At 43.3% G+C, this 13,379-nt stretch overlaps 1 protein-coding gene across 2 annotated transcripts in view; it reads right to left on the bottom strand.

Moving 5' to 3' along the window:
• SH3D21 (SH3 domain containing 21) overlaps positions 1–13,379 on the bottom strand; it is a 193,263-nt gene that overhangs the window by 62,896 nt on the left and 116,988 nt on the right. For both annotated transcript variants that reach the window (XM_069223855.1, XM_069223856.1), the window contains 4 exons: positions 13,303–13,345; positions 12,397–12,497; positions 6,430–6,528; positions 5,302–5,347 (listed from right to left, as the gene is read on the bottom strand). In XM_069223855.1, coding sequence (XP_069079956.1) covers positions 5,302–5,347; positions 6,430–6,528; positions 12,397–12,497; positions 13,303–13,345 — 289 coding nt within the window. The remainder of the gene's footprint in view (positions 1–5,301; positions 5,348–6,429; positions 6,529–12,396; positions 12,498–13,302; positions 13,346–13,379) is intronic.

Below are 13,379 nucleotides of genomic sequence, written 5' to 3'. Positions count from 1 at the left end.
TATCTACCTACCTGCAAGCGTGTGGGTGTTCACCTATTTTGAAACACCAACAACCCACCTCTGTACACTGATTTGCTCACACAGAAAGCGTTGCCTTATTATTGTGGGTGCAAATCTATTCATGAGTGCAAAGTCACCTTTTCTGAATCAATTACGTGGTTGTACACATGTATAAATAATTGTATTTGAGCATCTTAGTACAACGTTGGTGTGTCAATTGAAAATCCCTTTGGGAATCGAGCTGTACAGAAGCAAAGCAGGGTGCACAGATCTTTGCCCTTGGTTGCCTTTCAATATTTTTCCTAGGTAAACTATAGTGATGCCACCTAGGGAACTAGCAGGTCAAGACTTAAGAACACTTACAACCAGGCGCGGCCCGTCCATAGGGGCGGAGGGGCCACCCCCCCACCTTTTGCCGCACACGAAGAGTGTCTGTCAGGCTGAACAAAAGTGAGCCTGACAGACACTCTTCGTTTTCAGCTCAGACAGCCAGGAGTGAGACATGCACGATTAGCGCAGACTCCTGGCTGCCTGAGCTGAACTTTGCTGGGCTGAGGAATTCACAGCTCCTATGGGCGTGACCTCTTTGACTCAGCAAAGGTGCCTCAAGGCCCTCCCCTTGATGACGAGGAAAGCGTCACCCATTGATTTCGACTTGGGCGCTTCAGGTTTAAGCCCAGAAGCGCCCAGGGTGAGTGTCAATCAGTGACACTTCGTCACAGAGTGGGGTGGGGTCAGCAGTCTCACTGACCCCATCCCACTCATTGACGCAGCTGGGACTGCTGCCTTCCCTCATTGGCTGACCTAAGGTCAGCCAATGAGGGAAGGCAGCAGTCCCAACCCTCCAGGGACCTCGAGGCTGAAGGTAAGTGTGTGTGTGTGTGTGTGTGATGTTTTAAAATGAATGTTTGGTGCGTGCGTGCATGTTTGAATGTTATGAGTGTTAATGGATGTGTGTGCGTGCGTGCATGCGTGTGTGCATGTCTGTGTGTGAAAGAATGAGTGTGTGTGCGTGTGCTTCCCCCCTGCCCCCTCCCTCCTAAAGTATGCAACAAACATCAGAAAAGAGGATATAAAATGTGGTAATTTGTCACGATGTAGGCTCTCGCGAAGCTGTGGTGAGCAGCCCGGCACAGCCCCCACGTAATGTGTTCCACCTGACGGAGTTCCCGGGCGTCAAATCACCACACGCACTCTCAAGCAGATACAGATGTTCCACTGTTATTGTGGACAAAGGCGGAACATCATCCAGTTTCTTATCTTCGGACTGTTCTCTTGAAAAAGGCCATAAAAAGCCTTTTCAATTAATATATGCAGATATGCAGAGTATATTGTACTATTTGTAACCCCTCAAGAAAGGTAATAAATATCACATTAAACTGAGCATCTAAATATATGGTTTATACCGTGGCATTTATTTATGCGAATTTTTTTAAAAAGAAGAACGCGTTTAACCAAAACCAGAAGAGAAAGGGTTGAATTTGTGCAGTAACAATATCAATCAGACAATAATCAGGGGTGTAACTTCCACTCTTACAGCAGGTGCAGTAGCACCTGGGCCCAGAGGCCTGACGGGGCCACAGAACCATCACTATTGCTGTATTTCAGAGTTCAGTCAGCGGCCAGGGAGCCATTTCCTTCTGTCCATTAGGGCCAATGACACGCTGGCAACACTATTGACAACAGCAAATATACTGTTATTTACTTTTTCTGTAGGAGGCGTTGGGAAGCTGTTGTTTCATACTGATGTTGCAGAAAGGGATGGTGGCAAGGTCAAGGCCTTCACCCAAGGGCAGCGAACCTCTGCTGTGCATGGCCTTTGGCCAGGCTCTGCTTTTTTATTATTATTTTTTTTTATTTTTGAGGGACCTGCAGACCCTGCTATAGGGTTCGTGAGCCCTCACAGACCCTTGCTGGACCTCATGCAAGGCCCTTGGACCCCGTTTCCTGCGGTTTAAGCATGAAGGGCCTGCTATCTGGAGCACAGTCTTCACTATCCCGGTCACTATCATCTCCAGCTTGCTGGATGTGCTGGGATGGATGAGTAGCACTCCAGTCAGGCTCTTCTCACTCTGCGCTTCAGGGGGATCTGCTGGATTCTGGGGGGATGAGGGAATCTAAAAACACTCAAAGGGGTTAGAACTCTTTGCCTCCCTTTTACTGGCATCACCTCTGTCTGTGCTCATCCGTCACTGTCTGCCGTGTCTGGCAGGGCTACAAGTCATAAACTAGCTAACTGCACAACCTTCTACAATTATTATTATTGGTCCTGGACCAAGCCTATTGGATGATACAGGCAGTGGTACTAGTGGGCTCACTAGTTTTGGAGTGCCTGGTTATATTCTGTGGTTGTGGCCTTAGGAAAGCAGGAGTGGGCAAGGCTTTGGGATACGGGCCTCTTCGCAAGCCTCCACTCAAGACAGAGGACCCACTCATTCTAGTTAGCCTTTAGGGCCTTCTCTATGTTCCAGTTTACTCTTCTGGCCCTACAACCACAGTTCAGTGGCCAAGGCGCCCCTGGGCGTTGTGTCTGTCTGCCTGTTTCCTCCACAAGTGGATGGGGAAGTTTAGAGCTTCCTCCTCCTCTAAATAACCTTTGTCACAGACCTGCTGCAGTCCCAACAGCAGCCCGCCAGCTTGCACCAGCAGGATCGGAAAAACACCAACCCGGAAGTGTTAAGAGAAAAAGGGGACCTAGGATGGCTGACAGCACGTGCTGGATGGAACACTGCAAACCCCAAACAAGTCTGAAGGAGAATGGAGGAAGGAGCAGAAAAAGGATGATGCCAAGACAAGCCACACCAGCCCCACACATACTCAGAAAGTACACCACCGTAGTTTACTTACTCTTACCATGAACAAGGGAGATTTCTATATGAATTAGAAATAAGTGAGAAGTGAATAAGACAGAAAGCAGCCAACTCATCATCTTATGAGGGCACACAAGGTCCATTGTAAAGATGCACGAAGCGCAATGATGAGCCCTGGACAGGCAGTGGCATGTTGCTTCACATAATATACTTCTTTAAATAAATTCTTGTACTGTGCAGTATGCCATGTAGGTAGTACCATCATGGTTCACAGCAGTACCCACAGGAAGTTGAGTCTGAATGCTACAGGCAATGCAGGTGCTGTTGGAGGTGGAGAGGCCACCAATATCACAGGAATGAGAAAGCTAGAGTGGGAAAGCGCTGTTTTGCTTAATGGTACTCACGGGTATCACTAGTAACCTTTAGACAGAGCAAAGTGTGAAGTCAGATGGAAGTAGACGAGGAGTGCAGGACACTGGGTAAAGGAGGGGTAGTAGCTCACAACACTTGGCTTGTTGTAGGAGCTGAAGACCTGTGCTACAAAGGTTGTGCATTACTGCTCATCTGTGGGACCGAAGGCCCACGAGAGGAAGGGAGTCTTACTACCTTCCTAAATGCAAGATGGTTGATAGTTACTAAGACTTGAAGAGGTACTTGTGTTCCAAGGACTAGGGGAGACTATGCTGAACAGCCGGTTTTCTGACTTGAGGATATTTTGCTCAATGGGCTGTCAGATTGTAGGTTGTTTTGATCCTGACGCGATAATTCCTACTTAGCGGGTCAACGTGTCATGAGTAAATACTTTTTCCTTTGCAGGTGACATTGTACAGCTTTGGAGCTGGAGGAGTCGGCGATTAACCCGTTACAAATAAAATGAGTATAAATATATAATTTTTAGAACAGAAACTTATGGCCGCCTCCTAAATCAAAAAAGCGAAGGCCACACTCTCCCGGAAGAAGCGTTGCAAACTTACATGTCCATATATTGGTGATAAATCAACACCATATAATTTCAGAACTATTCAAACACCAGAATGAACAACAATGCATTAATTAAAAGTCATAACTTAAATAACCCTACACACTAGATCGGACAACAACGCACTATTTGAAACAGGTACTCTCGCCTTATCTTACGAAAATCCATTTTCCAGTCCTGACCTTCCTGTAAACCTCAAAGCAATCTGACAACACACACCTGACTCAGGTATGTGTATGGGATGTGGCCTCTATAGTCTGCCTCACTTAATAAGTAACCCAATTACAGCGATAAGACAGGGCCTCTCCCAGCCACAGACATAAACTAAGGTCAACCTAGCCGTATGTCTGAAAACGTAGATGCAGACAAGCAGTAATCACACTGGTTAAATATGAATCAGTTTCCAATGCACTTATACAATACACTGCTTTTGTCAGACAGCTCCTTCAATTGTGGATCCACAGAGTACTGGAGCTGCCGCCAACCAGTACTGGAGAAGATTTACTGACAGGACATAGTTCTAGAAAGTACACGTTGATCTGGCGCGTTCTGCAGTGCACAGATCATGGCACGTCCGGAGGGCCGACACAAGGCATCCCTGTTTGCCACAGGTCGAGGGAGGAGGGAGCGGTGTCCTACTGAATGAGAGCCCACCAACAGTGTAACCTCGTGTTTCACCATCACAAACTTTTATCATGTGTAATCATTGTATACCATCACATATACATTCAAAGTGAACTTACCACAAGATGTTTACCTTCACCCCCAAATTACGTCTTGACCTTGCTGAGGTCTGAACAAATGGCCTGAAGATCACACTCAGCTCACAGCAGTGAGTGCCTAGCCCACTAAGCTTTATTAGAAGTGTGCATGTTGAGACCTCATAAATAAGGGACATCAGGGAAAAGAGTGCCTAGGATGTTTTAACGTGTTCCAAGAGAGGTGACAAGGCAGATAGCACCAAGGGTCTAGTCATATTATTCTAGACTGTCTGCCTAAATAATAAACTCATTCCTCTAAAAAGCAGGTGTATGGAAAAGTTGTGACATCGCTTCCTATGACATTTCTTTGTGACATGACTGTCTGTTATGTATGCTAATTATTGCCCCACCTATTTTTATGTGTGCCCTGATCTAAACTATGAACTACACTGACAAAGCTCTTTAATCACCACGGCCGCAACTTTCTTTAAACGGTTTTACGTCTTAATATCTGAATTGGATGTCAAGGGGAGATCCAAGTGAGACTGGCTTTTCTTTTTAAATACACTAGCCTGGAACCAACTTAAATAAAGAAATATAACTTAAAGATGATTGTTACTTTTGTCATAAAGAGACATGCGAGCCATTTGAACAAGCCAGTAGACAGAGGGTGCAGTGTGGTTGCAGTAAAATACTCTGTCATTTCTACAGGCCTTAAGATGTCCCTCAATTTTTGGTCAATTCTAAAAAAAAACATAACATTTCTGATACATGGAAGTTCACGTACCAAGGTATTTGAATAGTCTCTTACCTGCTGCTTTCACAGTTGATTTTCGAGCTGGAGGCTTATCTGATTTCTGTAAAAATTGAGAAAAATCAGACAACATTCTACAAAAGAAAGCAGCATCTTGACATCAAGCATCTTTCCAGACAACAGAAAGTTGCTGTTTGTGCAGTGCCAAGCTGCAGTGTGTTAGTTAACTGAAAGTTTCATGCCAATAGAAACTAGAGTAGGGTGTTATGTTTCTATCGTGGTTTCTAGTTGGTGGACACGTAAAGGCAGGTTTGCTTGGCTGGAATTAGAAATTGTAACTGGCTGTTTGGTGTGTCTAAAAAGACAGCCAAGATTCCACCTGGTCAATTGCTTATCAAGCGTGTCTAACATACATAGGATTGTTACCCAGCACAATAGCCATTTCAGGTGCACCTGCCCCACTGTAAATCTCTTTATCCCTGATATGTGAGAGGCTCTTTCCTCACACCTATTGCCCTCTTAAGGGAGGCAGCAAGTGGTGTATTCTTCTCATCTCCATGTACATGGACTACCACCATAGGATACAGACAGCTGCCTGCATATAAATTGTGTTAAATGAAAATTCAGATCAAAGTTTTAAGGCATACGCTATAATGAATTGTGTCTTGCTGCTTAAATAATGGTGCGGTTATGGTGCTTATCATAGGATGGTTGCACACAGATCTTGGTAGCTGCCACTAGACACACTGTACTATCATTCTCGTTTGAGAAAGGTAGGCTTATTTTGGGAGAATCTTAAATTGTTAAGGATTGTTAACCAGGCACGCAAGTTCCAAACTATTGGCATCAAGGATCCACGTGTTGAGAAAGAGCATAAGATTGGGTATTGGCATGCTCCTAAGGACTTATATTGTTGTGCAGAAAAGCAAACTGAGGCACAGGGAGATTAATACATTTTCTCACGATCACACAATTTGCTCATGTGTGAAGGCTAGAGTAGAACTCCTGGCCAAAAGCTTAATTAGCTCAGTCACTAAATCACACCACTTTGCTCAAACTCATTGCGCATGACCCTCTGGGTGGTGACAGGAAGGGGAGGGAAAGTTCAACCCAGCAAAAGATTTCCCCACTTTGGAGCAACTGAGCCTCTATCACTGCCCACCCTTTCCTACGATGGGGGCTTACCAAGCTAGCCACAGGGGACAGAAGCATCACAAAGTTGTCAGGGAACATTCCTGTTTTGCCGTTAAACTCTCCTTCCCACCAGCCGTCATCTTCCGTTTCCTGTAAAGAAAAGAATAATTGGTCACTGCGCTCACTCAATCCTGGAAAAAAGCACTAACCATTGTACCTTTTAGTGTTAGCATCAGAAAGAAGTGGCAGGGTGCATACTCATTTGCTAGTATCAACATTACCTGATGGTTATTGATTATAGATAGATTATTTATTGATTAACAGCTTACCCTCCTTCAAGTGCTTGTTAAAATATGTAACAAGCACTTGTTAAAATATGTAACAAGGCATATTGAACAGGGGCTGGATGGCTCAAACTTGATCTAACATCATCAAAGGGCCCTACAACCTGGGTACCTTATCGTGTGAAGCCTAAGATGTCACATGTGACCTAGGTTTGCTGAGTTAAAATACCAAAGTTGTGGGCAGGTTTCTGCCAGCAACATAGCACACATTTGTGGACCTGTGGAGAAGTGGACCGGCCAATTCCAGTGGGCCTGGCATCTAAAAAAGTAGAACAGTTGTGTAAGAGCCCTAGACTTTGCAAGCACAGTAAGAGATGTAGGGTGCAAGTAGCGCCTATGGTCCCCATTTTTTCATTTTTATTCTGTTACTCATTTACATACACACATTTCAGGAGAAGCATAACTACAAGCACCTGAAAGAAAAGAAGGAAAATCAGGCCTGGATGAACTACTGACACGTGACACGAGAAAACAAGAGTCCTCTAAAGACCTCCTACCTATGGTAAAAGCAGACTTTGATAAAATAATCCTATCATGTTTGTTCCAGACACCGCACAACACTTTCCCATGCTTATGAAAACAATAGCGTAACAAATATCTGGGCCATATATGTTTATTTCCATAGCCTCTTTAACCTCTCTCATGGTCCCCGCTTGTCCTGTAATGTATTTTAACATTATATTGCAGTGTAATTGTTAGAAAATCTGAAGCCCCCCCAATCTTAATGACCAAGTTATGCCCCTGCAGTGAAGTGCAAGTCTGTGGCTTTCCAGGGTTTGCTGCAGTGGTTAATTTGTAAACAAAAAGGTGCCGTGCCCAAAGCTCTCCTTTGAAACACTGGGCTGCTGCATTTAAATGTGCGAGCTCAGAATACTTAGGCAGGGTAATCCTGAAGCCATCTGGGGCCTCTTTAATACATTTAAAGCCACTCCCTGCCCCTTCAACTCACTCTTGCAGCTTTCTGCTTTCTCCCTTTGTGATGCTTTTCCGTGTTTCTTTTCTTCATCTTTCTCATATGTGTCTTTTGCTCACAGTAGTTGCCTGATGTAGAAGAACAAGTGTTGGCCCTCAAAAATAAGTGCTGGTGCCCCGCACCCCGAAACAACTGGCTCAAATTAGGCACTGGATTGCTGGTGAAATCTATGTATAGAGAGAAAAAGGCATGCATGGGCCTTTGGCTCCGCCTTTGGAAGGGGCAAGTTTGAAAGTGTCTTGACTTTACTTGGCCAGTTGCACTGACTCCCTTTTCATATGAGATGCTAGTTCAAGGCCCTTTGTATGGTTCATCAGGCCCTTTCCCAGTAGCACGGTCTTTGTATATATCTGATATGCTTTAAAAATACATTCCTCCTAGACTGCTTCACTCGACCTCCTCCTTTCTGATCACAGCACCTTAATACTGGAGAGCAAGATTGGGAATGCAGGCTTTTCCTATGGTTACAGCTCAGGCATCGAGAAGACTGCTGCCAGAGTGATACCTAGAGCAATATGTCTTAAAGATTTGCAGGGCTCTAAAAACCCATTGTTTACATAGGCTGTGCCTGGAACCATTGAATAAGCGAGTTGCTGTATAGAGTATATTAGGTTGCTAGCACCAGGACACCCTTGGGTAATTATGTGCGCTATAAAACTAATAAAAAAATACATTTGGCGCCTGAAGGCCTATTACAAAGGGACTGCATTTGAACTTTTATAACACAACATTGCCCCTTGTGGTGCCTATATATAATTGCTCAGTGGTATGCATGAGCGCCTAAAAAGAATAAAGGGAAGCAGAAAAAAATTCAGGGGCTCTCTAATTTCAAGATTCAATCCACATCAGAAACTACTTCTTAACTGAGGGCCCACACATGACATCTATCCCCGTACACACAACGCTGGAAGATAGAGTGTTCCAAACAACACAAGGCGCTGGCAAGCTTATGGGTGTGGTCGGTAACCGAGAAACCCTGCCATTTAAGTACTGTGGATCCTGACTCTTCAACCATAAGACATAGGCAGAAAAACTTAAAGGAAGAATAAGAAGCCAGAGCTAGTGGACATCCCAAATGACTAATACAAATTATGGCAGGATATAGGTTTATTCATTTTTTCATTTTCTCTACATCTATTGACTTGTGTTGCTTCCATTCACATCTTAGAACAAACAATTGTTTCTCATTAGGTTGAGCATAAGTGTACTACCTCTTGTACACTTTTAAGTATACTTCTTCTGTGGGCTTCAAGCTATTTCATTTGTTAGTATTAGTGTCATTTAAAAATCCTTGCTTGCTAGTAGTCAGTCATGCCTCTTTGTCCGTCCTTTTTCTGTGTGGGAGCAGGGACCAACTAGTGTATTTTCACTTTGTTTCCTGCTCCTTCCAGGGAAGCTTCCCTTTTCATTTGCAGAGCATTCTTGCTCTAAGCTTAGCTGTAAATAAGGCAATAAATCAGGCTGTTATCTTGGTCATATTTGGTCTTTGTGGGCTCTCGGCCCCCTCTCTCAGCTGCCTGGCTCCTGCCCTTCTTTGGCTTGGTTCCGCAACCCTTACAGAGAGTGCCCACTTCTGCTCTATACTAGGATCCCACTCACAGCTCCATCAGGGCACCTCAGTTCACACACTCTACGTCCCGAGCCGTGCCAGGAATCCCACATATGCTTTCTGCCAGAGCGCCTTGCAGTCAGCACTCTCTGCTGCTCCAGTACTGGGACCTTGTGTGCCCATTACTATTCCAGTAGGGCAGCCCACATACAACTCTGTCAGTGCACCTCAACCCCAACCTGCAGCGCCCCATTACTCTAACACCAGGAATTACACTGAGCTCCCTTTGCATTTCTGTTATTCCAGCACTGGCCCTGGACACAGCTCTGTCTATACCCCCAATCCTGATATGAAGCTCCCCAAAATTGCTGTATTGGGTTCACATACAAGTTTGCTACTGCACCTCCTGCTGTTCTGCTTTGCCCCCTGCTATTCCACACTCTGACTTCTGTTTGAGGACGTGGAGGAGCTAATTAAATCTATTCTTAGCTGCCATCTTTATTTTGGAGGGTCTGTTTCACCTATCCCACTCCATTCTTTCCTTTACTCTGTTTACTCTCAATGTTCTCTTTCTACCCCACTTTTCTCTTTACAGCTCTTAAAATCCACGTGAACAGTTTAGCTTTTTCTTTCAACTGTTTATTTCTACTCCTCTCCCTGTTTTTTATTTCCTTCTTCCTCCTGTTACCTCTTCTTTCAAAATCACAAAACGTGGTTATTTATTTCCTTGTTTCGTTCCTCTCTTTTTTCTTCATCAGGATTTCATTCTTTCACTATTTTTACTCTCCCCTTCATTATTTCTTTGGTCTTTTTTATTTGCTCTTTCCTTTGACTTGATATGCATCCTGTCACTTTTTTTAATCTTTCTTCCTTCCTTTCTCTGGTGTTTTTCTTATCTTTATATGTCAATTCATGTTTTACTATAAATCCCTCTTTTTCCCTTCTGTATGTGGAAGCGACAAGTTACTTGTCGGAACCAAAGTGTCGAGGTGGTTTTCCCATTCTTTGTCTCTGAGAAATGTGTCAGTACATACATTGCATGGTTCTTTCACTGCTTGTTTCTCTCACCATCTCTCTTTTTTCTCTAATGTTCTTTTTTCTCTTTAGTTTCACACTTCTTTCATAATTGTTTCCTCTTTATCTTTCATTCGCTAGCTTCCTTCCCTTTTTACCTTTGTCTCACACGTTTGCTCTATTTCCTCCGTAGTTGTCCTTTCATTTTCTCATTTTTTCCTTTTTCTTTGCAGCCCCTTCTATTTCTTCCTTTTGTCTGTTGTATTCCTTTTGCTTCTCTTTTTCTGCCCCATCCGCTTTCTCTCCTGAGGCCTAGTTATCAATGGAGCAACAGACGCAGTGGCACCAGGGCCCAGAGACCTACAGGCATCACTCAACTCTAACTACTGCTGTATTTTCCTATAAAAATTCCAGTCAACCATTTTCCTTTCTTACTCCAGGGCCTATGACATCAATACTACACCACTTGTCCTCTCCATCTTTACTCCAGACTCCCTCTTTCCTTTCACCCTCCAATCCATCCCAAATTATATTTTTATTATGGTGATTTGAGCATTACACGCTAATGCCAAAAGTGTAATTCTGATAAAGGTTTTTATGGTAATTGTATATGTTTTAAGATAGAGGAAGAAGGTAAATGGAAGTGCATCAGTTAAATGCTGGGCCACTGGAATTATATGTCAGGAAAAGATGAAATTATGAGGCAGGTTTGACCAATTTATGTGGCAAGAAGAGTCCAGTTATGAATTTACAATGCCAATAGCTCAGTATTTTAATGTAAGAATTGTTCAATCACCCATTATCCAAAGCTGGATCCAGTACAAACTATCTGTAACTAGTCAGTGGGAATACCCTTAAGGAAATCTGACAGGAATTACAGTTTTTTCTTTCAAAGGCTGAAGACCAATTATCTTTTCAGAGAGTAAACAATCTGCAGTCACTTTGTCGTTTGACAGGGAGTTCAAACAAGCATACTACTGTTGAACAACCATTAAGAGTTTAATATCTTGAACTTCATTTTGCCCTCAATTGGTAGACTATGCAGATTTTGTAAGATGAGTGTAGGATAATTATATGGTATCAGATTCTTGATAGGCCTAGCTATTATTTGTGTAGGTATGTTTAAGTAATATCCTTGACGAAGCCCAAATGGCTGTTACTGAGCCATCTCATGCAGTTCAACCTGTATCAGATGTCTCTAATGTCAAAAGGTTTCAGTTTTGGAGCAAGGTATGTTTTGAGATTTCCGGAAAACTTTTAAAATACTTTGCAAGATTTTCTGTTTGTCTCTTGAATAACAGACTGAAGCCAAGCAACATTTTCAAGAAACAGGCAACATTGACGGGTCTGGAAGTCCATGCAAGCCGGCCAGGCAAAAACACAAAGTTGTAGGTTAGGGGACTTCCAAGCAGGTCAGTTTTGGCACAGTCAAGGATAGGGCTGTTGTAGGACATACAGCCTTAACTGCCAAAGAGGCAAATAGATGGATTTTGATTGGGTGTGACTTTTACTGTCCAGCATTGTGCCTGTAAATCTTTTCTGTAGACCCCCGGGTGGATGTGATTAGTGTACACTTGGAACTGGAGCTCAAAGTGCTTAATAGTATCTGACATTGTCATATGTAGATGATCACGAGTGTGAAACCCTGTGTAAATCTAAAACCCAGTGCCAGGAATGATGAATGGTCATTCTTCATCTTCGTGGTTTAATCAGTTACTAAAGATGTCAGGGAAGCAGGTGCAGAGTCTGAAACACTGAACCACTTCCTCAGTCAATGAAGGGTGTTCTCACGCTTGACAGTGCCGGCAATAGACCCAAATGGATTTGGACCATGGATCAGGATCATGTCTGTTGTCGCTTTATTACTAGCTCTAAACACTGCTGCTCATGTTTTTGATCTCTAAGTAGTAGTAGTAGAGTAGAATCATCAGGTGCCCATTTATTTTCTGCTTTCAGCAAAATAAAGTTAACTTCAGTAAAATATGTGAAGAAGCAACGACCCTGTAACATCTGACACTTAAGAGCCCCAAATACATTTAACACACACAAACAGGCCAGTAGTTTTTCATTTTGAGAAAGATATAATGTGCCACGTAATCCTTCTCTTCTGACACATGATGAAGATGTTAATCACTTACCTTCCTGAGGACCAGAATAATGTCTCCAGTTTTGAGCGACAGCTCATCATTGTTGGAAGCGAGGTAGTCGAACATCACTTTGCAGAACTCCTTCCTGGTACCTGGGGACACAAGGGGAAATAAGAGGACATGCATAGGGATTGGTCCTATGGAACATATTTTATAAGGCAGAAGCACAAGGAAGATGAGAGCATTGATCATCCTTCAACTACCTTGCCTGCTCCTTCAAGAAGAGGTGCCAACATCTCAACATCTCAGCTACCATGCTGATACAACGTGCAATCCTGAGGCATGTTTGTAAGACTTATCTTCAGTGCACCCCAGATGCACGGATTTACATTCAACACTTTCATGTCCTTTTCTCCTTCAGATGTCTCTTCTACACCCCTTCCTTGTCCTTCAATACTCTTATTCTCTGTTAGCCTTCATTGAATTCTTCCATACCACCATCCCGTTGAAACAGCTCTGCCATTTCCTCTTCCTTTTCAGCCAACTGCTCTATGCTCACCTTCCCATCAACTGACATTTGGTATTCCTCCCCAATCTGTGAATAAAACCTGTTGTTCTCCAAATCATGCAAAACTTATCTGCTTCCTCTCCATTTCTTTATCCGTTCCTCTGTGCTCTCTGTTAATTCAACCATTCTATTTAACATTCCCATTCATTTAAATTTCGGGTGCTCCTCCATATTACAATAACTCTTCTACCCCTTTTGCAATCATGCGTGTTTTCTATGGACCCTTATGATTCAAGCAATTGATCTATGTCCCCTTTTCAGTCACATAGCCATCCCATTAGCTTTTTCCATTCAGTAAACTCTTCCGTATCGTTTCCCTGAATCTGCCTATGTCGTCTTCCCATTCTCAGTATTCTCTTCCATTCCAATTTGGGTTGCTTCCAACTTACCTTTACTATTATTCTTTGCACTCGTGTTCTCTTGAGTCGTTGCCTGTAGAAATGGGTGATAATAAACATGAATTATG

Source organism: Pleurodeles waltl, chromosome 3_1, assembly GCF_031143425.1.
Source record: "Pleurodeles waltl isolate 20211129_DDA chromosome 3_1, aPleWal1.hap1.20221129, whole genome shotgun sequence".
In the NCBI taxonomy this organism is placed as follows: Eukaryota; Metazoa; Chordata; class Amphibia; order Caudata; family Salamandridae; genus Pleurodeles; species Pleurodeles waltl.
This window is presented reverse-complemented; position numbering and strand designations above follow the sequence as displayed.